Source organism: Saccopteryx leptura, chromosome X (genome assembly GCF_036850995.1).
Source record: "Saccopteryx leptura isolate mSacLep1 chromosome X, mSacLep1_pri_phased_curated, whole genome shotgun sequence".
Lineage (NCBI taxonomy): Eukaryota > Metazoa > Chordata > Mammalia > Chiroptera > Emballonuridae > Saccopteryx > Saccopteryx leptura.
Genome location: NC_089516.1, coordinates 52361526 through 52388949, shown reverse-complemented (window position 1 = coordinate 52388949; position 27424 = coordinate 52361526). Strand labels below are relative to the sequence as shown.

The following is a 27424-nucleotide window of genomic DNA, read 5'->3' as shown; positions in this document are numbered from 1 at the left end:
GGTTGGAGTCACCTGGTGGATGGGTTCCTTTCTCTCTGCCCTGAGAGGCTCTGATTGTTCCTTACTTTCCACTAAGGAGAAATGTCTGATTTCACAGGCAGAGAGGGTCTTCCTAAGGGAGATCTTTGGCCCAGAGCAACAGCCTGGAGAAGACTGAATGCAATAAAAGTCGACTCAATAAACCATGGACAAGGGTTGTAGGTGCAGACAGGCTGCTTGCACAGCCACGTTTCAGCCTCTGAGCTGCTGCTGGGGGAGTGAAGGGAGGCTTTGTTGGGCCAAGGTTCAAGGTAAAGACTACAGGCCCTGGTCGGTTGGCTCAGTGGTAGAGCGTCAGCCTGGTGTGCAGGAGTCCCGGTTTGATTCCCAACCAGGGCACACAGGAGAAGCGCCCATCTGCTTCTCCACCCATCCCCCTCTCCCTCTTCTCTGTCTCTCTTTTCCCCTCCCGCAGCCGAGGCTCCATTGGAGCAAAGATGGCCCAGGTGCTGAGGATGGCTCTGTGGCCTCTGCCTCAGGCGCTAGAATGGCCACAGAGCCATTCTAGCAACAGAGTGGATGCAACAGAGTGACGCCCTAGATGGGCAGAGCATCGCCCCCTGGTGGGCATGCCGGTGGATTCCGGTCGGGCACATGCGGGAGTCTGTCTGACTGCTTCCCCGTTTCCAGGTTTGGAAAAATGCAAAAAAAAAAAAAAAAAAAAAAGAAAGGAAAAAGAAAAAAAGATAAAGACTACAAAGGATGTCTCCAATACCAAAGCCAGCATGGCCAGGTGTTGGGCAAATGAGTTTGTAAAATCTGTATTTTCTAAGTTTGCTCATTTTTATTGTTAAAAATGGCCACTGCCCAGGAGAATGGCACTGCCAGGTGAAACTGCTAATTACCTTCCTGCTTGGGAAGGGGCTTTGTTATGCTAATATGTACTGGAGGAGGGGTTTTTGCACCAAAAAGTTTTCAGAAAAAAGAAGAGTTTGTGCAGAGGTTGAGAAGCCAGTTTTGCAGAGTAAGAAGCCATGTTGGCAGATGGGGAACCAGAGGTGACTGAGACTGGTGGGGGCCTTTGATTCTAGGAAAAACTGGATGAGTGAGTGGCTTTGGGAGCCCTGAATGTAAAGGGAAGTGTTCTCCCTGTGAGTATTTGCTCGCCTCCTGGTTGCGAGGCTAGAATAAAGGAATGGCCTACCAATTTTTGGCTCCACTGTTTCTTTACCATCTGCATGAATCTAATGGGAACCTGCATGTGAATGGCCGCGATGGCCACGGCTACTGGCCAGAACCAGTACAACCAGGATGGCAGGTTGCCATGGATTCCTAGGCATTTGGTCCCAGCAGAACGGATAGCCAGACCCTACAGCCAAGCCTGATGTATATGCTGGGACCAGAAAAATATGGGGACACCTGAACTGCAGCCATACCTTGAGTAGACCCCCTAACCACTCCCTTGGACTGGGCTTTCTGAACTTTCCTGAACATATGAATCTTATCCAAATGCAGACGCTGATTCCAGAGATTTGGGGTGGAGGTGGGATGGGGGTGCTGAGAGCCCAAATTCCTAACCTGCTCCCTAGGCTACTGCTGCTGGTGGTCACCAGGCCACACACTCTGAGTAGTGACGGCCTGAGTGCTGATGGGTTTGAGAAACCCCAGCCAGGTTCTGAAAATGGTCCATGTATCTGCTTCCTTGGGTGGTGGTCAGCACAGCCTCAACCTCAAAACTAGATCTCCAGCCTGACTGTCACAAAAGGCCCTCTGCTTAAGTCTGTTTTTGGATCATCCACCATCAATCACTCCAAAGACAGAAAAATCAGCAGCCTGCATTTCGGGAAAACATCATTATTTTAAGCTGCCCTGGCCTTTCCCCACCTCTCCAAGTTATATAACATGTCCTCTGTTGAAAATGCTGATGATGCTGTTTGGGTGGCAGGAAGCCAATTTCTGGCTGCATATTGCTTTTGGCTGGGGATGGGGTCAGGGCAGGAGGTGGGGTCTGAAGTGGGTTTAAGAAGAGAGAGGGGTTGGGCAGATGGAGAGGCCAAGGCCTAGGGATAAAGCTGATTGGTGTGTCAGCAAAATCTGTCACTGGCTTTGTGATTCGAAAGGCAGACACATTCTTTCATCTCTGGTAATCCTCATCTGATACAGGATTTTCCTGCCATTAAATCTGGAGAAAGAAAAATAAGCGCTCAAACCTGCACAAGCAACTAACTATTCCTCCTCTGCCCCCGCTCACCATCCCCCACATTACTTCTCTGCTGGATGACTTTTAGCATCTGTGGCTGTGTGACTTGGGAGATGGATGAGCTGGGGGAGCCAAAGGAAGCCTTGGAGGAAGAGGAGTGGAGAAGGAGGAATGGGACCAGGCAGAAACCCCAGGACGGTAAGTGACATTTGGGGACTATTCACTAAAGCTTCTCTTCAGAGGTTTCCCCTCTGTCCATTTTCTAACTGTGTTGTCAGTGAGTTAAACTGAGTGGCTGTCAGGGTTTTCACTTGATAAAGTGTTTCTGAACAGATTGAAGCTGTCAGTGTGAGGGGAGGTTCTGAATGGCTGTTGTTACTGCTTTTTTTCTTTTCTTTTTTTAACCTAACACCAAGATTATGGGGAGACGTGAGTGTGAAGAAGAAGAGGGGAAAAGTAGGGCAGTCGAGGAGGAAGTGTGGAGGTGCAAGGAGGGACCTGAGTGTCTTAGTTCTCCAGATACCACGTCTGGGCACCTGGTGACCTGTGCTCTCTCCCCTCAGGTAGGGATCCCACAGCTGGATGGTTCTAAGCCACCAGGTTCATGAAAGGTCACGGGATGCTGGTTTTGCTGTTGCATGGTGAGTTTTGAGGCCTGCTCTTTCTGTCCTCCAGCAGTCAGTAAGTGCAGGGGTAGGAAAGCCCATAGAAGATGCTAGGAAACCCAAGGGGCATGGTCTTTAAGTGGCTTCCATGAAAACTGTACCTGGACTCCACTTGAATTAGATTACATTGAATGTGTGATTGCGGGGGAGGGACTGGACGATAAGAAACAAACAGTAGGTGGTGGGGTTTGTTTGTTTAAAAATGAAACTCCTGAGCCAAATATATGAAATAACCTTTTGGTGATTTTCTTATTCTAATTTCAGATATGAATTCATTGATGCAATCACCAAAAACCACAGTGGCTTTATAATCACATTATTTTAAGTTCATTTATTTAAAAAAAATCCCTTAAAAGAACCATCTTCCTAAAGGAAGAAATAAAAATGAAAACTTGGAACTGTGTGATTATGGATGTTGAAAATTTTCCCCAAGTTTTTGCCCTGTTGTTCTACGGGTTTTATTAGAACCAGAAGACTCATCACACATTTTTTTTCCATACCTCTATAGCTCTAGGTGCTCAAATTTGAGAATGCCCAAGGAAACATCCCTTGCTGAATTCTGTAGTAAAGAATTCTAAACAAGAATTTTTTTCTGACCCTTTGAGGTCATAACTACTCATGTAATAGCAGTGCTGGCAGAGGAAATTTTACCAGCTAATTCTAAAACACTAATAGATTTTTTTTTTTTACTCTTTATTCCACCTTTTCAATAGAAGAACTTGATTTTTTTCAATGAGTCCACAGGTACACACTGTACCTTCAGTGCATTCGAGGGATATTATGAGAGATGATTGCATAGACTTTGTCCTTGAGAAACTTAACATTCTTTTACGGGAGACCCAACAAATAAATAAGAAAAAAACTGAAACAAGCGCAGGGAACATTATGATAAATAGGACATGGTTACCTACCTCGAGGAGCCCGCAAAGGACAGGGGTTGACATTTATATAATTACAAACAGCTCCTTGTCATTCCCCTTACCTAGAAAAGATATGATGCTTGACTCATTGCGACAGAATGTTTACTTCCAAAAGCCAATATTCTTTTAAATGCGCACCAAAAGCTCTCCGTTCCTCACAGAGTGCAGGCAGCATTCATAGCCTGCCTGCTGCAAAACAGGAACTGTCCCTGCTGCAGGAAACCAAAATACATCTAGACTTCTTGCGACAAGTCGGAGAGCTTAGCGGTGACATCATTTGCTAACAATAGATGTGCTTAAAATTAATGACCATCTCCACATCCCCTGGCATTTCATTTAAAACACACTCAGCAGTACAGATAATATTCACAAGGGTTATGGACGACATGTTCCCGAGAAGCAGGCAGGGATAGAGCTCTACCTTCTCAACCAGAGAAAAAAGACTAAATGAACCTGACAAAATGAATCCGAAGTGGCTCACAGCAGGGTAAATCTGGGGCAAAGGAAACAAATTCTCTAGAAACAAGAATCTCCTGGAAGGATCACAACTCTCACCCCTCCTCCAGGTCAACCTCTTCAGGGGTGATCCTGCTTCTCACAGCATATCCCAATTTCTTAACTCACTTTAGAAGGTCCTTCACCACCTGCTTGCTCTAAGCTGGGAGTCTTTAGAGAGGACAAAGGTTTGTGTTTTATTCACCTTGTTTCTAGAGTCTGAGGCATAGCAGGTACTTAATAAGGATTTGTTTGTTGAATGGGTGAAGCCACCCAGATTAGAACTGTTGCAATATTTGATAAAGGTCTTGCTTGCGTCCTTGGAACAGCATAGATCCTTAGATGCAAGACCTTTATCAGATATTGTAACAGAATATACATACACACATATCTTTAAAAATTCTTAAAACTCAACAATAAGACAAATAACTCAATTTTTAAAACCTGGCAAACCAATTTGAATAGTTATTTAATCACAGAAGATATACAAATGTCTAATAAACATATGAAGAAATGCTCAACAGCATTAGACATTGCGAAATGCGAATAAAAACCACAATGAGATGCCACTTCACGCACCCACTAGGATGAGTAGAGTCAAAAAGAGAGACAATAATAAATGTTGCTGAGGATGTGGAGTTACTGGGACTTTCACATGCTGCTGGTAGGAATGCAAGACAGTCTGGCCACTTTGGAAAACAATTTGGCAGTTTCTTCTAAATTCTATATCTACTTACCATTTGACCTGGCAATCCCACTCCTAGATAAATGAGAAATGAAAACACATGTCCACAAAAACACCTGCACACCAGCCCTTACATTGGCTTTAGTCACAATAGGTGAAAACTGGAAGCAATCCAAAAGCCCATCAACAGGTGACTGAATACACAAATCGAGGCACATTCATATGACGAAATGCTGCTCAATGATAAAAGGAAATGATCAACTGATATTCATAACACAGGGTAAACAGCTGTGTTAGGCTTGCTCACTTGCTCTTTGCATGATTAATGCTTGAGCATGTGGCAGAGCCAAGTGTGTATAGTCTATGTCAGGCTATAGTGGATTGTGGTTGCAGATTGCTTGCCCACCACTGCGAGGGGCCATTTTGATGTTCATTCGCCTGCTGCCACGAGAAGTGGTTTTCCCCGTCTGTTTGCTCGTCCATCGTTGCAATAATCTATTAAACGGGAATGACCCGCCGCTTTCTGGCTCCACTGTTCCACTACCATTTGCCTGAATCCAATGTGAACCTGCCTGGCTTCGGCTACCGGCATTACACAGAACAACGTAGATGGACTTCAAAAACATAATGTTGATTAAAATAACTACTGTTTCCACTAATGTGAAGCTCTAGAATACGCAAAACTAATCTATAGTTCAGAAAACAGATCATTCCTGACCTGTGGTGGCGCAGTGGATAAGTGTCAACCTGGAATGCTGAGGTCGCTGGTTTGAAACCCTGGGTTTTCCTGATCAATGTACATACAGGAAGCAACTACTATGAGTTGATGCTTCCAGCTTCTGTCCTCCCCCCCCCCCATCTAATAAAGAAAGAAGATCATTGGTTGCCTGGAGTCGAGGATGGGGAGGGAACCACTGTCAAAAGGCCTTTTTCTGAATGGCAGAAAATTTATAAGTCATGACTGGGGTGGTGGTTACATGGGTGAATGCATTTGTTATACTTACTGAACTGTACACTCCAAATGGGTACATTTTGTTATAAGTAAACTATACCTCAATCAGCTTTTCTTAAAAGGAAGAAGTAAAGCTGTAGGGAAAGAGCAGCTGCAACCAAGGGAGAATAAATCCCTCATTATTGCGAGCCAGGCACTATGGAGTGTTGGGTAGTATGTGTGAAATTTATTAACGTCGCAGCATAGGCCAATAGCTTCTTCCTTTTGAATGCTGTACTCCCTTGTATGGCTATACTTGTTTGCTTATTGTTGCTGAACATCTCATTTGTTTCCAGTTTGGGGCAATTATCAAGATACAGGCCCCAGGCCCTTTCTGGGGCCTTGTGCTCTACTCCTTAGATGGGACAGCTCTCCACACCACAGGGCCTGTGAGGCCATCAGCAAACTATTCTTCAGGAGACAGACTAGCTTTTCCATCCCCCATGACTCATTAGCCAGCAAAGCTAAAGCATAAATCCATAATCCTTTCTTTCCTGTCACAAAAGTGTGAGAAGGAAGTTCTGGGGTCACCATGAGGTCAGAGGCCCTGGCATGGTCTTTCCCAGGGCATTTCTGTCCCCTCCCCCAGCCCCCAGCCCTTTTTTTTTTTTGAAAATCCAGCAATGGGTCTTGGCCTGAGGAACAATTAGGGTAGCATTTTCCAGGAGTGGGAGGGGAATGACTTCTAGAGCCAAAGTGGCTGAATTGATTTTGCTGAAACCAGAAAATTGACCATATTTTCCCTTGCTATTTTGGTTTCATGAGGCACAAGTTCTTTGAAAACAATGAGAATGAAGAAATACTTCAAATCAAACTCAGTCTGTGGTTGGAAACTCCATGAGTAACTGTTCTAGCAAACCTCAAGGGGGAAAAGCACATATTAGAAAAGCTAAGGGCCTACAAAGAGAAATTCCTCAGCTGGTCTACATTAAGACATCCTTCCATGGACATGTGAGCCTGGCCATCTCGGCCTCCCTGTAGCTCAGGGGCTGGTCAGTACACCAACCAGAACACAAAATCAGGGACTCATTTCTGCTGTTTGCCCAGATTCAGGGATACCTTGTAACTTTATTGATTTGGGAGAGAGAGAAACATCAAGTTGTTGTTCCACTTATTTTATTTTTTTAGTAAGAGAGAGAGAATGAGAGAGAGAGACAGACAGACAAACAGGGATAGACAGACTGGAAAGGAGAGAGAGATGAGAAAGAAGCACCAATTCTTCATTGTGGCTTTTTAGTCTCCTTAGTTGTTCATTGATTGCTTTCTCATATGTGCCTTGACCAGGGGGCTCCAGTTGAGCCAGTGACCCCTTGCTCAAGCCAGCGACCTTGGGCTCAAGCCAGCAATCTTTGAGCTCAAGCCAGCCACCATGCAATAATGTCTGTGATACACACTCAAGCCCTGAGGCCAGTGACCCTGTGCTCAAGCTTATGAGCCCATGCTCATGCCGGCGACCTCAGGGTTTTGAACCTGGGTCCTCTGTGTCCCAGGCCAACGCTCTATCCATTGCACCACCACCTGGTCAGGCTTTTGTTCCACTTATTTATACATTCATTGGTTGCTTCTTGTATGTGCTCTGACAAGGGATTGAACCCACAACCTTGGTGTAGTGGGGCGATGTGCTAACCAGCTGAGCTACTGGCCAGGCCCTATAACATTTTTTACTGAAGTAAAATTCACATAACATAAAATTAACCATCCACCATTTAAAAATGTACAATTTGGCGGTATTTAGTACATTCACATTGTTGTGCAACCATCATACTTATCTAGTTCCAAGACATTTTCATCACTTTGAAAGGAAATTCTATGCCTTTTAAGCAGTCATGCCTCATTCTTCCTTAATCTACTAATCTACTTTCTGTTTCTATGGATTTGCCTCTTCTGGACATTTCATTTAAGTGGAATCATGAAATATGTGGCCTTGTATGTCTGGCTGCTTTCACCTAGCATAATGTTTTTGAGGCTCATCCATGTTATAACATGTGTCAGTACTTCGTTCCTTTTTATGGTTAAATAATGTTCCACTATGTGGATACAGCACATTTTGTTTACCCATTTATCTGTTGATGGACAATTGTTGTCTCCATCTCTGGGCTATTGTGAATAGTGTTGCTATGAACATTTGTGTATAAATATTTGTTAGAACACCTGCTTTCAATTTCTTTGGGTGCATACGTAGGAGTGGAATTGCTGGGGTATATGGTGACTCTGTGTTACACATTGTAACATTTTTTAACATGCAGATGAATCCCATTTTTTTTTTTTCTGAAGCTAGAAATGGGGAGAGACAGTCAGACAGACTCCTGCATGCGCCCGACCGGGATCCACCCGGCACGCCCACCAGGGGCGACGCTCTGCCCACCAGGGGGTGATGCTCTGCCCCTCCGGGGCGTTGCTCTGCCGGGACCAGGGCCACTCTAGCGCCTGGGGCAGAGGCCAAGGAGCCATCCCCAGCGCCCGGGCCATCTTTGCTCCAATGGAGCCTTGGCTGCGGGAGGGGAAGGTGGGGGTGGGGGGTGGAGAAGCAAATGGGCACTTCTCCTATGTGCCCTGGCAGGGAATCGAACCCGGGTCCCCCGCATGCCAGGCCGACGCTCTACCGCTGAGCCAACCGGCCAGGGCGATGAATGCCATTTTTATAAGGCTGGTGCACCTAGACCCTTATTTTTTTTTTATTTGGGCTGCATGTAGGAATCACTTGCAGAGCTTTAACAGGACCAATGCCTGGTTCCAACCCTGAAGATTCTGATGTAATTGGTTTGGCATATAGCCCGGGCATTGTGAGTTGGTTAAAAGTTCCTGAGGTGATTCTCATGTGCAGCCCACGTAGAGAACTATTCTAGACTCTTCCTTGCATTCTACTTGTAGTAATAACTTCAATATTCTGACACTTGGTGTCTTGCTTTCCACTCTGGGGCAGATTTCCACATGGGCCTTGAAGTACCAGTCCCTTAGGGAAATTTAATCCTGTGATAATGGTGGCTCATGGAGCCTATTCTTAGCTTTTCCTAATGTTTTCACAGCTGTTTCAAGCATTCCAAATCATCTGTTTCTCATCATTTTCCACCTGTTACAGATAAGGAACTGAGATGCAGAAAGATTATCTGAGGTTAAAAACAAAAATGAAAATAGCAGTACGAGAGAGCAGGGATGAAAGGCAGTGTCATGAGAGTTTATGAGAGAACTTGAATGGGAGGCACATCTTCTGGATGAGAGTTTCTAGACTGAATGCTCTGGGAAGACCCACATGTGAATCCTGGAGCCATGCTAGAGGCCGGTTGAGCTGGGGCCGGTCCTAAACCAGGCCAGTCCTACTGAATTTCTCATCTTACTCTCCCTACCTCAGATTGGGAATAAAAGTACTGAAGCCTTTTCAGATTTTTACATGGATCCTTCCCAAAAATACCGGTGGGAGAAGAGAAATTGCTGAGAACTGCCAATGAGTTAGACCTTCTCTTCTCACAAACAGTGATCTTTATTTTTAATTTGGTGAATGTTTTTCTGGCCCAAGTATTCCCATGGAACTCAGCTATGGACAGCCAAGGAGATTTGGTTTTGGAATGATCACTGCAGATTCCAGGAGGGGCTACTTTTCATTTGGATTTGGAAAAATCAGGGATGGTCTAAACAATTTTGAATTCAGTTTTCTCTATTTCCTGGAAAAGAATGGCAAGGAGCTTCTTTTTGGTTGAGGGGCACTGCCTGGTCCCGAATTTAAGTTGTTTTCTCTTTCAAGGTAAAGAGTTTGCAAGGTTCTTCAGGGAAAAGGGGAGTCGGATTCTTTAACATTGTTGGCAATCTTTCTCACTTGAGAGATTAAGGGAAACTGCCTTCCTCAGGATGTTGCTCAGGAATCTAGCTGCCAACCATAGAAGCCACTCCAGGTTGTGTAAACTGAGAAGGGGTTCATTCAAGCATGTTAGGTGTTCCCAGCCTTCCTGGTTGGAGGTCCACTGCCTGGAGCAATCCCTAAACCAGGCAGTGAGGCAGTTCCAGCAAAGACCCTGTGGCCACTACCACTGGTGACACACCTGGCAGCTGCTGGGTGCTGAGTGTCAGAAATTCCATGATGGGAGGCTGAAAGCCAGGTGCTTGTGCCATCATCATAGCCAGAAAATGATTACTGCCTGATGCCTACTTCTGCATCCAAGTCTTGCTGGGTGTGTGTGATCCACAAAGCTAGGTCACATGCTTGGGCCCTAGCTGCAAGTGCAGCTGAGAATGAGTTTCTGGTTTCAACCTTGAGAAGGCAGGATTCACAACACAAGGTAGGAAGTTCCCTAAATGTAGAAAGAATGTTAAAAGGTGCTGAGGTGGCCCTGGCCGGTTGGCTCAGTGGTAGAGCATCGGCCTGGCGTGCAGAAGTCCCGGGTTCGATTCCTGGCCAGGGCACACAGGAGAAGCGCCCATCTGCTTCTCCACCCCTCCCCCTCTCTTTCCTCTCTGTCTCTCTCTTTCCCTCCCGCAGCCAAGGCTCCATTGGAGCAAAGATGGCCCAGGCGCTGGGGATGGCTACTTGGCCTCTGCCCCAGGCGCTAGAGTGGCTCTGGTTGCAACAGAGCGATGACCCGGAGGGGCAGAGCATCGCCCCCTGGTGGGCAGAGCGTCGCCCCCTGGTGGGTGTGCCGGGTGGATCCCGGTTGGGCGCATGTGGGAGTCTGTCTGACTGTCTCTCCCCGTTTCCAGCTTCAGAAAAATACAAACAAACAAACAAAAACAAAAACAAAAAAAGGTGTTGAGGAGCCAGAAACCATTTCAAATGTCCACTACTATCAGAGATGGTTTGGTTGCAAGAAACATAAATCTACTTGTCCATGCAGATGGTTTGAGTGGGCTTCTGAAATGAAAACAGGGAAATGTCACAGAAACAGCTATAGCAGGGCCTTATGGGAACTAGAGAGCTGGCCAGCAGCTTCCCACATTCCCTGATCTTCAGCTCTGTGAGTCTCACTTTGGCTCTAATCCTGTGCACCCATTTATTTCCTCATTTTGTCCTTGCCTCCTGCTTCCCTATGGTTTTGACCTACACGTGTTTTTGTTACAAATCCCAGCCTCAATGCCATATGGGTTAGTTCTGACACGATTTCACTGTCTGTTCCATGTTTACAGGGAAGGAAGGAATTTGACTCTGCTTAGGCCAAATGTTCACCCTCAGCCCAAATAGCTGTGGCTGGGAGAAGGTAGTAGGAACACATGAATCTGAGTGGGGTATTTTTTCTTAGAGGTGGTGGTTGGCAACAGCTGCTGGCCAACCATGAAAACTGAGACCCAGAAGGGCCCCCAAAGGTCAGGAATTGTGGTCCCTTCAGTTTACAGTCAAAGAAGTGGAAGCTCAGAAATGCTAGGTATGTGGGGTGGGGAGGACAGTATAGTGAAAGACAGAGAACAAAGGTTGGTATGGGTTAACCACCCTTAACTTCAGTTTCCTCTTTTATGTTTTTTAAAAATTTATTTATTTTAATTGGATTTATTGGGGTGACATTGGTTAATAAAATTATATAGGTTTCGGTGTACAATTCTATAATAAATACATCATCTGTATCAGTTTCTTGTGAGAATAATACCTTGCAGGATTCCTTTTTTTTTTTTTTTTTTTTTTTTTTTTTAGAGGGGGGAAAGGACAGGCAGGGACAGACAAACAGGAAGGGAGAGGGATGAGAAGCATCAGTTCTTTGTTGTGGCACCTTAGTTGTTCATTAATCACTTTCTCATATGTGCCTTGATGGAGGTGGGGGAGCTCCAGCCAAGCCAAGTGACCCCTTGCTCAAGCCAGCAACCTTGGGCTCAAGCCAGTGACCATGGATTCATGTCTATGATCCCATGCTCAAGCCAGCGACCCAGCAGTCAAGCTGGAGGAGCCTGTGCTCAAGTCCACAACCTTGGGGTATGGAACCTGGGTCCTCAGCATCCCAGGCTGATGCTCTATCACTGCACCACCACCTGGTCAGGCAGGATTGGCATCTTAAATGAAATAATGTATGTAGCAAGCTTAGCCCTAAGCAAACCACTAATTAAAAGTTTGTTGTTATAGCCCTGGCCAGTTAGCTCGGTTGGTTAGAGCAGTGATTTTCAACCTTTTTTGAGCTGCGGCACATTTTTTACATTTACAAAATCCTGGGGCACAACACCTACCAAAATGACACAAAATGACACTCTAACACAGTACATATTATACATATAATTAATAATATAGTTTCTAAATGTATTTATACTCACTTAGTGTGAAACCTGGGCCTGTTTCGATGAACACAAAAGGGATATCCTGGCAGGAATGATAGAAAGACACACATGAAGTTCTTCCTCAACAGTTCTCAGTCTCTCTCTGTTTTTAGTTTTTATCGCAGTCAGGCTTGAGAAGCTCAGCTCACATAGATATGTGGTTGAAAACGGGAGCAATGTCAAAATAGCTTTGTTGGCCAGAATGGGGAACTCCTTGGCAACAGATAACCAAAAACTGTCCAAAGGAAGATCAGCAAACTTTAGCTTTAAACCACGATCTTGTTTCAGTTCAATGAGTTCCTCTTGCTCCTTTAAAGTCATGTCCTTTCCAGCAACGGATACTGAGCTGTATGGGTCCCTAACCCAGTCAAGGCATTCTGTAAAGGCTGAAGAGAAATAAAATGACAACGTCTTCTCAAGAGTTTTCAAACGTCTGCCAATCACCTCGCACATTGCAGCAGTGTTGCGGCCTACTATTGGTTCATCGCTAGTGGTCGGGATGAATCCTAGAAGGTGATTGGTCAGTGAGCGTTCCCTGTGCCTCCACTCTTTCTGTTGCTGATAGCTGGAGGGATTGTGAGGGGAATGTTTATGTTCGGATGGAGGCAGCTGGCGGTGGGCCGGATAAATAGCCTCCGTGGACCGTATCTGGCACGCGGGCCGTGGTTTGGGGACCCATGTTTAATTCCCCATGGCACACCTGACCATGTCTCACAGCACACTAGTGTGCCGCAGCACACTGGTTGAAAAACACTGGGTTAGAGCATCCTCCCGAAGGGCAGAGGTTGCCGGTTTGATCCCCGCTCAGGGCACATACAGAAAACAGATCGATGTTCCTGTATCTCCCTCTCTCTTGCCCTCTCTCTAAAATCAATAAAATAAACATTTTTTAAAAAGTTTGTTGTTATAACAGCAAAGGAAACCCATAAAATTTGATTAATTTGAGTAGCATAATGCATGCTCATATCACACAGGTAACATTCCTAAACTACGTCCTATAGACTCCTATATCTGCTGCCTTTTGTGATGGAGTCCATCTGTAGGTGTTCTGTTGAGCTCCCAGAACCACTGCCAGCAGCTGTCTTAAGCTTGCATATAAATATAATCAGACCATATGTATTCTTTTGTGTCAAGTTTCTTTGCTCAACATATCATTTTGTTGTTTGTTCCTTTTGTATTGTCATTTACTTCTCCACTGTATAGTTGGGTAATATCCAGTTTTTATCTTTTATGAATAGGCCACTATGAACATTCTTGTGCAGTCTTATTGCAAACATTTTTTTTTTTTCAATTCTCTTGGGTAAATACCTAGGAATAGAATTGCTGAGTCATAGGGTAAGCATATGTTTAGCTTTAATAGACACTGCCAATGTTTTCCAAACATTGAACTACTTTCTACTCCCACCAACAACGTAAGAGAATCCAGTTGTTCTATATCCTCACCAACATTTGGGGTTGTCACTCTTGAATTTTGGTCATTCTAGTAGGTGTGTAGGGAAATCTCATTGTAGCTTTAATTGTACTCTCTAGTGACTAATGAAGTTGAATACCTTTTCATGTGCTTAATGGCTACTTCATATAGTCTTTTGTAAAGTGTTTGTCTTTTATTCATTTTTATTTAGTTATTATTCATTTGTAGATGTTTTTACATTCTGTACACAAGCCATATATAAAGTATTCCTTTACTTAATGGAGTCTTTTTCTAACTTTTTTATTTATTGGTTGATTTTTAGAGAGGAAGGGGGAGAGAGAGATGTCGATTTGTTGTTTCCCTTATTTATGCATTCATTGGTTGATTTTTTTTTTTTTTTTCATTTTTCTGAAGCTGGAAACAGGGAGAGACAGTCAGACAGACTCCCGCATGCGCCCGACCGGGATCCACCCGGCACGCCCACCAGGGGCGACGCTCTGCCCACCAGGGGGCGATGCTCTGCCCATCCTGGGCGTCGCCATGTTGCGACCAGAGCCACTCTAGCGCCTGGGGCAGAGGCCACAGAGCCATCCCCAGCGCCCGGGCCATCTTTGCTCCAATGGAGCCTTGGCTGCGGGAGGGGAAGAGAGAGACAGAGAGGAAAGCGCGGCGGAGGGGTGGAGAAGCAAATGGGCGCTTCTCCTGTGTGCCCTGGCCGGGAATCGAACCCAGGTCCTCCGCACGCTAGGCCGACGCTCTACCACTGAGCCAACCAGCCAGGGCCATTGGTTGATTTTTAATTTAAAAAAATTATTGATTGACAGAGAGAGAAAGGGAGAGAGACATTGATTTGTTGTTCTACAACAAATTGTTGTTCTTAGTTGTGCAATCATTGGTTGCTTCTGGTATGTGTACTGACCAGGGATTGGACCCACAACCTTGGTGTATTAGGACAACACTCTAACCAACTGAGCAATTGGCCAGGGCCAATCATTGGTTGATTCTTGTATGTACCCTGATGGAGTATCGAACCTGAAACTTTGGCATATCAGGACAACACTCTAACCAACTGAGCAAACTGGCCAGGGCTTGGTATCTTTTTTTAAAACAACTTTATTGAGGTATAATGTGACGTATAACAAACTTTACCCTCATGAAACCATCAAACAATCAAGATAATGAACATACTCATCACCCTTAAGATTCATGCCCCTTTATAATTCCTCCCTCTTGCCCTACCCTGCCTCCCCATCCATCCTCAGGCAACCACTGATCTTTCTGTTACCACTGACTATTCAGTTTCTAGAATTTTGTAAGTGGAATCATATAGTACAGGGGTCCCCAAACTACGGCCCCCTGAGGCCATTTATCCGGCCCCTACCGCACTTCCGGAAGGGGCACCTTTTTCATTGGTGGTAAGTGAGAGGAGCACATTGACCATCTCACTAGCTAAAAGCAGGCCCATAGTTCCCATCGAAATAATGGTCAGTTTGTTGATTTAAATTTACTTGTTTTTTATTTTAAATATTGTATTTGTTCCCGTTTTGTTTTTATACTTTAAAATAAGATATGTGCAGTGTGCATAGGGATTTGTTCATAGTTTTTTTATAGTTCAGCCCTCCAACGGTCTGAGGGACAGTGACCTGGCCCCCGTGTAAAAAGTTTGGGGACCCCTGATATAGTACATACTCTTTTTCATCTGGTTTCTTTTACTCAGCAGAATTATCTTGAGATTCATCCATTTTGCATGTATCAATAGTCCATTCCTTTTTATCACTGAGTAGTATTCCATTGTACGGATGATTGTAATTTGTTTACCCATTCAAATCTTGATGGGTGTTTGCATTGTTTCCAGTTTGGGGTTATTATGAATAAAGCTGCTGTGAACATTCATCCCAAGTCTTCTTTTTTTTTTTTTTTTTTTTTTTTTTTCATTTTTCTGAAAGTGGAAACAGGGAGAGACAGTCAGACAGACTCCCGCATGCGCCCGACCGGGATCCACCCGGCACGCCCACCATGGGGCCGACGCTCTGCCCACCAGGGAGCGATGCTCTGCCCATCCTGGGCGTCGCCATGTTGCGACCAGAGCCACTCTAGCGCCTGAGGTAGAGGCCACAGAGCCATCCCCAGCGCCCGGGCCATTTTTGCTCCAATGGAGCCTTGGCTGCGGGAGGGGAAGAGAGAGACAGAGGAAAGCGCGGCGGAGGGGTGGAGAAGCAAATGGGCGCTTCTCCTGTGTGCCCTGGCCGGGAATCGAACCCGGGTCCTCCGCACGCTAGGCCGATGCTCTACCACTGAGCCAACCGGCCAGGGCTCATCCCAAGTCTTTTGTACAGACATATTCTTTTACTTCTCTAGGAGCAAATGGGTGGATAAGGTAGGTGTATGTTTAACTTTTAAAGAAACTGCCACATTGTTTGCCAGTGGTTGTAGCATTTTACATTCCCACCAGCAGTGTAAGAAATTCCCAGGTGTCACATATGCTCTCCAACACTTGGTATGGTCAGTCTTTCTAATTTTAATAGGCGGCTATTTTAATTTGCATTTCTCTAACTAATGATGTTGACCATCTTTCCATGTGTTTATATAGCTTTTTGTATATCTTTTTTTTTTGGTAAAATATTTCTTCAGACATTTTGCCCATTTATTAAGTGGGTTGTCTATTATCTTATTATTGAATTGCTTTTTAAAATATTTATTAAATTTATTGGGGTGATATCAGTTATTTAGATTATATAAGTTTTCAAGTGTACAATTCTATAATGTCATCTATATATTGCATTGTATGCTCATCATCCAAGTCAAGTTTCCTTCTGTCACCATTGTTAATATTCTGATAATTCTTTATATATTTTAGATACAAGTCCTTTATGAGACATACATAGAAAAAATATACAGATAATTTCTCCCAGTCTGTGCCCCCTCATTTAGTTCTCTTAGCAGTGTCTTTCAAAATGCAGAAGTTTTTAATTTTGATGAATCCCAATTTATTACTTTCTTCTTTTATGGTGAGTGTTTTTGTTTTGTTCTAAGAAATTTTTATATACCAGTAGGTCACAAAGATATTCTTCTATGTTACCAGCAAGAAGCATTATAGTTTTAGCTATTACATTTAGGTTTAATGGCTCATCTAAAATAAGTTTCTGTGCATGGTGTGAAGTAGGGATGTCTAGATTCTTTTTTAGCCTGACTGGTGGTGGTGCACTTGATAGAGCAATGACCCAGAATGATGAGGTCGCTTGTTCAAAACTCAAGGTCGCCACCGTGAGTGCATGTCACTGGCTTGAACACAAGATCATCAACACAATCCCAAGGTCACCGGCTTGAGCCCAAAGTCACTAGCTTGATCTAGGGGTTGCTGGTTCAACTTGAGCCTGAGGTCACTGGTCTGATCCCCAGGCAAGGCACATAGAAGATGCAATCAATGCATGACTAAAGTGAAGCAACAAGTTAATGCTTCTCTCACTCTCTCCCTCCTGTCTCTCTCTCTCTCTCAAAAAAAAAAAAAAAAAGATTTCTTTTTACTTTTAAGGGATTGCAATATGTGTCTTTAATTTATCATGATTTACCTTGATTTAATTTTACACTGCTTCATGAATAATGTAATGAACCTTATAAAAGTGCAATTCAGTTTACTTCCCTTCTCATCCTTTATGCTATTGTCATATTTTTCATTCATGTACATTATAAACTCCACAATATATTTTTTGCTTTAAACAGTAACTTGTCTACTAAGCAATTAAGATGAGGAAAGAGAACTCTTTTTCCCCTCTAATTTTTATTTATTAATTGATTTTAGAGAGAGAAGCAGGGGGAGAGAAAAAGAGAAACATTGATTTGCTGTTCCATTTGTTCATGCATTCATTGGTTAATTCCTGTATGTGCCCTGACTGGGGATCAAACCTGCAATCTTGGTGTATTGGGAAGATGCTCTAACCAAATTAGCTACCCAGCCAGGGTTTGAAAGGAGCAGTCTTTTATATTTAGTAACGAATTTGCCATTTCTATTGCTCTTCATTTCTTCCTGTAGATCTGATTTTCATCTAGTATTTTCCTGCAGGCTGAAGAATGTCTTCATTTCTTGTGAAGAAGATCTCCTGGAGATGAATTTTCTTAAATTTTGTTAACAGGACAGTATTTCTATTTTACTTCATTTGTGAGAGTATTTTCATTGGCTATAGAGTTCTAGGTCACCAGATTTTGATTTTCTTTCAGGACTTTAAAAGATATAATTCTTTCTTATGGCCTCTATTGTTTCTGATAAGGAGTCAGTCATCACTTTTTATTGTTTACTCTCTGTAATGTGTCTTTTTTCTTTGGAAGCTAAAGAATTTTCTCTTTATCTGGTATCCAGTAGTTTGACTATGATGTGCCTAAGGGTGTGTGTGTAATGTTAGTTGGGGTTTGCTGAGTTTGTTTTTAATCAACTTTTGGAAATGGTCTTCAATTATTTTTAGGCCATATTCTCTCTCTTCCCTCTTCTGGGACTCCAAATACACACATGTAAATCTAATTGTTCGATATTATATCATAAGTCATTGAAGCCCTGATTATATTTTTTCTCTCTGTGCTTCACTTTGGGTAATTTCGATTGCCCTTTCTTCAAGTTCACGAATCTTTCCTTCTGCTGTATCTAATCTGCTGTGTTTTTAATCCAATGATTTAAATTTTTTTTAAGATACTGTGTTATTTCAGTACTAAGAATTGAATTTATTTTTAGAGTTTCAATACCTCTTCTAAAATTTGAATTCCTATATCCTCACCATTACATGTATTTTTCCTATAAATTCCTTAACATATTTATAACAAATCCCTCTTTGGTAATTCCAACATCTGGGCTGTCTCTGGGTCTGCTCCTGTGAACTACTCTTTTCCTTTTGATAAGTGTCATGTTTTGCTGATTCTTCACATATCTAGTATTATTTGACTGTATACTGGATGTTGTAGGTGGTAATTATGGAAACTCTAGATTCTCTTATCTTCCTCTGAAGAGTACTGAGTTTTGTTCTGGCACCTTGATACTGGGAGGCTTGGTTTTAGGCTTTGTTAGAGTAAGCCTAATTTAGTTTTTCCCTTTGTCCTGGGAAATGGTTGTCACTCCTAAGGTGTGACCCTCTCAGGTTTCACTGGAAAGAGCAAGGTATTTTTACAATCTCTTCTAACTGGACGGACTTTGAATTCTTATAATCTGTCTCCCATTACTAGGAAATTACTGAAATCTTTGTTTAGCTCTTTTGGCCATCAGTTCTTGGCTCCTTGGAGTCACCTAAAGTGATATGCACTTTAGGACTCCAAACAGGGATCCAAGAGGAATCTTTATGCCAATTTTGTGCCTCCCTCTTTACCGTGTTCTTCCACCTCAATTTCTAGCCACTGTGGTAGTGGAACAGTCTGACCTTTAACTTGTCAGCTCAATAAAACTCTTGCTTTCTGCTTGAGCTTTTTCCCTTGTGTGCAGCGTGGACTTAAAAATGCTCTGAGAGGAAAAGCTGGTTAAATGTGGCTCTCCCTAGTTTGCTTCTCTTCTTTGAAGGGTTGTATCTACGCTGTTTAGGCTGCTTTCCAGTGTCTTTGAACAATTTTTAAAAAAATTTTCCCTCACACAGATTATACTAGCTACTGGCAGGAATATTAGTCTGATACAAATTACTCTGCCATTTATTGCAAGCAGAACTCACCCAAATATGTTATGGTTATTTTTATAAATTTTGTTCTGGTGCCCTCTTCTCTGGATTATTAGGCAGTAGTTAGTCTTCATATTGGGTAAGCTGATACTGGAGTTTGGTCATCTGTTCTGAAACTTTACTTGATTTAAGTTATATTTCATTAAATAATTCAGTAAATTAGTTATCCCTAATGACTACCAAAGTTTCAGAGGCTGACAATAGGTCTCTAATAGTTACAACATCTTAAGTGTTTAATGATTAAAATAAACTTTAATCTACTTTCTGAAATAGGCATTACACTGGCATGGTTTAAAGTTAGAAAGGTAAAAATGATATACAATAAAAAATTTTCACTCCTCTTGCATGTTTTAAAAAATTGGCAGCTACATTTTTGATCTTTCACCTTATTCAAGTAAGTTGGTTATATGCTGTATGTCATAATCCCATGAATTGCTTGACAAAAACTTTTTTTAAATATAAATGACATCCTCCAGCAGGAATCATTAGAGAGGAAGACATCAATTCCATTTAATTCTATAAACATTTACTGAGTCATACAGTGTGTGACTAGAATAATGTTAGCTATTGTGGAGCAGAAACATGAGTCATATTGTTGAGAATGCACTTCTGTTAATTATAAAGGAGAAGAGAGTAGAATTAAGGACTATTTGTAAAGAAATCTGATGCCTTCTACTTGACCCAGTTGGAAGAGTTCATAGAAAAAAGTTCCACCTGTGTCCAGCTGACACCTGGACTAAGGTTATATTCTTGGCCCTGTCTCTCTAACATGTTACCTCGCCAGGTCAGCAGCTGCCCTGTTTACAGCCAAGCTCAGCACAGGGCCCAAGAACCTTGCTGTAAGCTTGGTGTCTAGTTCCCGGTTCTTAGGGGCAGGGAGAAGCTAAGACAAGCCTCCATAATAAGAATATTGAACTAGCTACAATTTACAACTTAAGGGTTGTTCTTTTGCCACATCTGAAAGGTCTGAATCTCTTTTCCAGCGGCTGAAAAGACGGGGAATGTCCACAGCTGATGTAATGAAAAGACACTGGAAGCTAAGCCAACCTACAGAGGCAGCAGCAAGCATAGTCTGCACACGTCTTGTGTGGCCAAACCTTCAGAGTTTGGATAGGCAAAGCAGGGTCATGTGTACACTGTGGGAGGAACAGAATGGTAGGCCAGTAGTGTTAGCTAGAAATTTGGGAGAACTGCTGAGGAATTGCAGATCACATGCACTCTACCTGTGACATCCTCCTATCCAGAAAATAAAACTTGAGCATCTTCCAGGTTGCTTTTTCCATTGTAACTAAAGATGGGGCTTGGGACCTTTGGCTACCACAGGGAAGCAGGTGATGTCATTTTTCTTTGCTGCAGGTGGCAAGCCCATGTGGAGGGCTTTTGAAGTCTTTATTGGATCCTCATTTCAAATGCTCAGAAAAAATTAATTTATAAGTACCATTCTTTCCCATGATGATGTAAAAAAGTCTCTATAGAGAGCAAGGGCAGGTGAATGGAAGTTAACAACACACGTCCAAATTATTATTTTGAGACATGAAAGAAGGTCATTGATAGTTTATTTACTATGCTGTCCTTATAGCTTAATTTTAGTGACTGTTAAAAAAAAAATAGATAGGCTTTTCTTTAATTTCAAACCACCTGTTCTCTAATTCTCCTTCCTTTATGAGGCTTAATTTACTCAGTGGGGGTTTTTAGGAATTGAATTCTTATGGTAGGAGGCACTACTAAAGCAGCGCCAATAGAAATATAATGCAAACCACATATGTGTAAATTTCCCAGTAGCCCCATTAAAAAGAGAAATATAAACCATTGACTTTAATATTGATATCTTAGTTAACCCAGTACATCTAAAATATCATTTTAACATGTTATCAATATAAAAACTGATGAGATATTTTACCTTTTTTTGGTATTAAGCCTTTAAGATCTGATCTGTATTTTACACTTACAGCACGTCTCACTTCGGGCTAGCCACATTTCAAGTGCCTGAGAGCCACATGTAGCTAGATTAGGCAGTGGAGGCCTAGAGTGTGGGCTACAGTGATGCCTTCTAGGCCCCTACATATATGCAGACCACACACGCTCTAGGCCAAATTCTAGGAAAGCATAAGTGACAATATAGGCAGAAGGGGGTTTAGAACGGGGTCAGAGGCTGGGATTCCAAATGGGTTTTGCTGATCAAGATAACTAGGACGCAAAGGGGGTGGAGAATCCTGTAGGTCAAGGAGGCCAAAAAAAAACCTTTTGAAAAATGCGGCTAGGCAGGAGGTATGAGAACTTGGAGGAGGACCGCAACCTCCCACGCAGACAGGTAGGATTTTACCTGCAGTGACCCTCTGGTTGATGCTAGCTACTTGTTTCGTCTTTTCTCCCCTTTCCCCAACCCCGGCCTAGCGGTGGTCCTCAGCCAGCCTACCGCCTGGGCTGAGGAGGCCTGCCAGCGCGCCTGCCCTGAGGCCTGCTCCTGCAGCAGCGTGGAGCGCGGCTGCTCCGTGCGCTGCGATCGCGCCGGCCTGCTGCGGGTGCCGGCCGAGTTCCCGTGTGAGGCAGCCTCCATCGACCTGGACCGGAACGGCCTGCGCTTCCTGGCCGAGCGGGCCTTTGGCACGCTGCCGTCGCTGCGCCGCCTGTTGCTGCGCCACAACAATCTGTCCTTTATCACGCCCGGCGCCTTCAAGGGCCTGCCGCGCCTGGCCGAGCTGCGCCTGGCACACAACGGCGACCTGCGCTACCTGCACGCGCGCACCTTCGCGGCGCTGGGCCGCCTGCGCCGCCTCGACCTGGCAGCCTGCCGCCTCTTCAGTGTGCCGGAGCGCCTCCTGGCCGAGCTGCCCGCTCTGCGTGAGCTCGCCGCCTTCGACAACCTGTTCCGCCGCGTTCCCGGCGCGCTGCGCGGCCTGGCCAACCTGACACACGCGCACCTGGATCGCAGTCGCATCGAGGCGGTGGCCTCCAGCTCCTTGCAGGGCCTGCGGCGCCTGCGCTCCCTCAGCCTGCAGTCCAACCGGGTCCGCACCGTGCATGCAGGCGCCTTCCGTGACTGCGGTGCCCTGGAGCACCTACTGCTCAACGACAACCTGCTGGCCGAGCTGCCCGCTGATGCCTTCCGCGGCCTGCGCCGCCTGCACACACTCAACCTGGGTGGAAACTCGCTGGGCCACGTGGCGCGCACCTGGTTCACCAACCTTGCTGAGCTCGAGCTGCTCTACCTGGATCGCAACAGCATCGCCTTTGTGGAGGAGGGCGCCTTCCAGAACCTCTCGGGCCTCCTCGCTCTGCACCTCAATGGCAACCACCTCACCGTGCTCACCTGGGCTGCCTTCCAGCCTGGCTTCTTCCTGGGCCGCCTCTTTCTCTTCCGTAACCCATGGCATTGTGACTGCGACCTGGAGTGGCTGCGGGACTGGATGGAGAACTCTGGGCACATCGCTGATGTGCCATGTGCCTCTCCGGGCTCCGTGGCTGGACTGGACCTCAGCCAGGTAGCCTTTGGGCGCTCCTACGATGGCCTTTGTGTAGACCCTGAGGAGCTGAACAACATCACTATGTCCAGCCCAGGCCCGTCCCCTGAGCCTGTGGCCACCACCCTGAGCAGGTTCAGCAGCCTCCTCTCCAAACTGCTGGGCCCGAGGGCCCCAGTGGAGGACGTGGCCAACAGCACCCTGGGGCCAGTCAATGCCTCTCTGTCTGCCAGCCTTCCCTCTGGTAAGGTGGGAGGCTCAGGCCACAGCATCTTGTTTCTCCTTGGCTCTAGCCTCCTGCTCAGCATGGCCCAGCAGATGGTGTTTATCCTACAGACATACTGACCTTGCAACACTAGGGTGGCTCAAACTGCTTTGGCCAGTGGGGGATAATTTACTTAATTGGGCTTGAAGGTGTCTGTGGTAGGGGGAGAGGGGGAACAGGTTGGAAGTAGGTGGTGAAGTTCCATTAGAAGGTAGACGGAACAGTTTGCCTACAGAGGTGGCCCTAGGAAGAGGACAACCCTGGGAAATGTCATACAGAGATGGGGGTTGGAGAGGGGGATGGATTTCTGCTCATGTCACGTGGGCATCAATGGTAAAAGAGAGGGAAAAATGAACATGGACCTTCCCAAGAGAAGGCTAGGAATTGGAAACTCCCAGAACCTCAGGGCTCCATCTCCATTTCTCCCCCTAACCCCCTATCTTCCAGGAAACACATGGCAATGTTTGAATTAGAGTCAGTCCATTGGCTAAGTCTTAAAAACTGTGCCTATTCTCCAGGTGGGGCAACCCATTAGGCCCAATTCCTTTGTTTTCTACTACAATGCTCTTCCCCCTGGGCCTGGGGACACTAGGGTCCAGGAAGATAGGACAGGAGAGAAGGGGGATAGGATGGGGACTTAGACCTAAGGGAGTGGTGGCAATTCCTGGAGTCTGAGATGTATTAGGAGTCGGTTAAAAGAAAAATCTGTTTCATTTTCTCCACAGTTATTCTCAGGGTTGGTCTTAGGTGGAAAGGAACTTTAGGGCAGGGTAGGGAAAAAAAAGGGGGAGGAAGTGTGTGTGGACAAATAAATTCGTAAAATCCTGTTTAAAAAAGAAGTTAGCAGGTTTTTCTACTTCAGGACTTTTCAGAGCCTTTCATATGCAAATGTGCATTGTGAATCCCTGGGGAGGCCACAAAATCTTTTTTTAGTGTTTTGTGGGGAGAGTGTCTCGAAGGCACAGAAGTGCTCTGTTAGCAGGACAGGAAGTCTCCAACTTGGATGATCCTTTTAGCTGTGGAATTTATCATGGGCTGCACACTATGGGGCTGACTAATGGCCAAGAGGAAAGGAGGCATCCAGTAGCTGGGAAGGGCTGTTTTTTCCCAGAGACAGAGTTGGCCAACTAAGTCCTCAGGCCCGAGTATCAGAGCAAAGGCTGTATGTCTGCTAAATACTTGCTCAAGCTGTTCTCCACACATGGGTAATGATGACTGCATTTGTCAACATTCTGGAAATCCTTAATCTTAATGTTCTGAATTCCTCCCTCTGTATTTGAAGAAGTGAGCTTTCTTTTTTTCTTTCCTTTCTTTATAATCTTTAAAGAAATTTTTACTAAGATATCACCCAGATAAATTAGGAGATATCAAAGATATTTTAGAAAGGGAGCACTTATTACAAATTTCTATATTTGCACAACAAATGGATGCTCAAAAGTGCATAGACAATTGTGACTATACCCTACTAAAATATGTATGAGTATATATACATTTATATATATTTTTTGAGTTCTGTAAATATGCTAGTCCAAGGAACAGGAAGTGTTATAAGTATTGCATAAAGAACCTCAAGGTGCATTTCTTTCATCCAACTTTTCCTTAAGAAAACTTAAATTTTCTATAGATGTGATTCCTTTATACCCTCTAATTTTATTTTTAGGCCAATGGGAAATATATTTCCTACTGTTGTTATGAAAGAAGGTGGGTTTTCAAAGCCCACACAGGTTCAAGGTGCATCAAATTGTCAGTTCATGATGACAGTACTTCTTTTGTGTCTCTAGGTAATATTAAATATTAGAAATGTTGCAGAAAGCACCGCTGAGGTCAGGAGTATTCAAATAGGTTCTGACCGTTAGTGGTCATCAACTCAATTTAATGGGTACTAACCAGCATTTAGAAAAACAAGATAGAGCACAAAAGTCAGAGTATCACATGTAATATGAGAGAGAGTAAGTATTATTTTGAGAAACTTTTTATTTAATTTGTAGGCATTTGTTCAGATTATATGTGTGTGTCTGAATTGCTTAATATAGTCTATATTGTATTGTGGGTGAGCATTAAAAAAGTTTGAAAGTCACTAATCTGGAGTATACATGATTTATTTATTTATTTATTTTTTAGAGAGAGAGAGAGAGACAGAAAGAGAAAGAGAAAGGAGGGAGGAGCAGGAAGCATCAACTCCCATATGTGCCTTGACCAGGCAAGCCCAGGGTTTTGAACTGGTGACCTCAGCATTCCAGGTTGACACTTTATCCACTGCACCATCACAGGTCAGGCATGATTAAAAAAAACTTTTTATTTTGAAAAATCTCAAACTGACAGAAAAGTTGCCATTCACCTAGGTTTTCTAGTTGTTAATATTTTACTATTTTTGCTTTCTCTCACTATCCATATCATTATTATTTCTTATTAACTGTTGGAGTTAGTTGCAAACATCATGGGCCTTCACCCCTAAAAACTTTAGGATGTATTTCATAAGAACAAGGACACTGTCTTATCCATAATGCCATTATATCAGAATCAGGAACTTTGTCATCAATATAATACTATTATTTAATTTTTTTTAATTTTTTATTTTTGGTAGAGACAGAGAGAGGGACAGATAGGGACAGACAGACAGGAAGGGAGAGAGATGAGAAACATCAGTTCTTCGTTGCGGTTCCTTAGTTGTTCATTGATTGATTTCTCATATGTGCCTTGACCATGGGGGCTACAGCAGACTAAGTGACCCCTTGCTCGAGCCAGCGATCTTGGGCTCAAGCTGGTGAGCCTTGCTCAAACCAGATGAGCCCGTGCTCAAGCTGGCGACCTCGGGGTCTCGAACCTGGGTCCTCCACATCCCAATCTGACGCTCTATCCACTGTGCCACCACCTGGTCAGGCATACAATACTATTATTTAAACTATGTTCTGTATTGAAACTTCAACAGTGTTCTAAATTATTTTTTTAAGCAGTCATTCTTTTTCCTGTGGGTAGAAAAATGAGGTTCCTAGGGCGTGGCTTGTATTTATTTGATTATAATACTTAAAATCCTAAACCCCTTGATTGATTTTAATGTTTCAAAATGTGTTCATTCTTCAAATGGCTTACTTTTCAAATGTGAGACCCAGATGAGGTCAGAAATGTTTGTTCAAACCGTGTGTTGTGGCCATGGTAACTCAGTGAAGATCATGAGAGTCATGGAGACCAGCTCTCTTCGTAACCATGGAAGCCCACAGCAGACATGCAGCCTGAATTACTGAGGAACAAGATGTCACCTTGGGAAGAACGTCCTTCCTTTCATTTGGATCAGGTTCCTGAGAGGCAGCCTCAAAATACTGCTCTGGTTCTGCCTGGGTGGTTAGATATCCAGCTCTTTAAGGAACATTTGTTTGGCTGAATGTTTCTGAACAAGTGTATTTTCAACACTGAAATAGCCTCCAGGGAGACAGATTTTTATAGAGCTATCCAGCCCCAAAGAATTCTGGGAACGTAGGGGTTACTTACTGTCAAACAGATCCAGAGTTGCCTGGAACGAGTTCCCAGTGAATTGTCGCCATTAGGAGCTCTCAGGAGAGGAGGGGGCATGGAGAGTTCCCAGTTTTGAGTTCATTAAGTTTCTCACCCCATTATTGGCTAATTAGCACCTTGGGAAACATTGAGGTACTATGGATTCTGCTAAGCAAACCTATGTGTACCTGTGAGGATGAACTACATTAGGTTATGGTGATAAACAATCCCCAGTCTTCAGTGGCTTACAGAGGGTTTTTTCTTGCTTATGCAACATGTCCAACATGGGCTTATTAGGGGGACTCTGCTTATTGGAGCCTCATGGGGATTGAGGCTGATGAAGGAATGGCCATTTTAGGAAATTATTATTTAAACACGGGCTCTAGGGTTTGTCGCAACAGAGGAGGAAAGCTCGGCAGGACTATGTGTCACCACTGAATGCTTCTACTCCGATGTGGCACACATTGCTTCTCACATTTGATTGGCCGAAAATGTCACACAACCATACAACTTGATCAAGGCAGGGAAGTATGGTCCTCCCATGTGCCCCAGGAGAGAACTGGGAGTATGGATGAACACTAGCAATGTTCCAAAGCACTAGTGGTTCCAGGCAGCTCACCTGATAGAATGAAGCCGGGACTTCTCAAAGCTGTCAGAAGAAACAGAGACCTGGGGGGGAACACTGGTGAGCAGGCCACTAGCGACAGTCTGTCTCCTAGGACCCTAACTAGGCTTTGAACACAGTATTTGCTTGAGCCAACAGGACTATTATGGCCTCACTGTATTGGTTATTTCAAAGAAAGGGAGGGAAAATGTAGAGACAAAAGGGTTATATTTTCCCCTTTAAAAAATGTTTTCCACACAAAGGCTCAAATCCCCAGAAGTTTGATCTTTGAAAAATTCCCTCTCACGAAGCCCCCTGGCTGTTTCTAAGGGGTCTCCTTGCTGGCCGTGGTT

General features: G+C 44.1%; 1 protein-coding gene across 2 annotated transcripts; it reads left to right on the top strand.

Annotated features, from left to right (window-relative positions):
* The first annotated feature begins 2051 nt into the window (after positions 1 to 2051).
* Positions 2052 to 25025, top strand: NYX (nyctalopin). Of its 2 annotated transcripts, none has more exons than XR_010747828.1 (3): positions 2052 to 2377; positions 2743 to 2820; positions 3109 to 3164. XR_010747828.1 is itself a non-coding variant. In XM_066356434.1 (3 exons), exons 2-3 carry the CDS (start codon positions 2784 to 2786, stop codon positions 23056 to 23058), a joined length of 1449 nt encoding a protein of 482 aa, XP_066212531.1. In that variant the 5' UTR covers positions 2052 to 2377; positions 2743 to 2783; the 3' UTR covers positions 23059 to 25025. The 2 variants fall into 2 exon arrangements, 1 of the variants encoding a protein (XP_066212531.1); XM_066356434.1 differs by lacking the exon at positions 3109 to 3164 and adding an exon at positions 21647 to 25025.
* The last annotated feature ends 2399 nt before the right edge of the window (positions 25026 to 27424 follow it).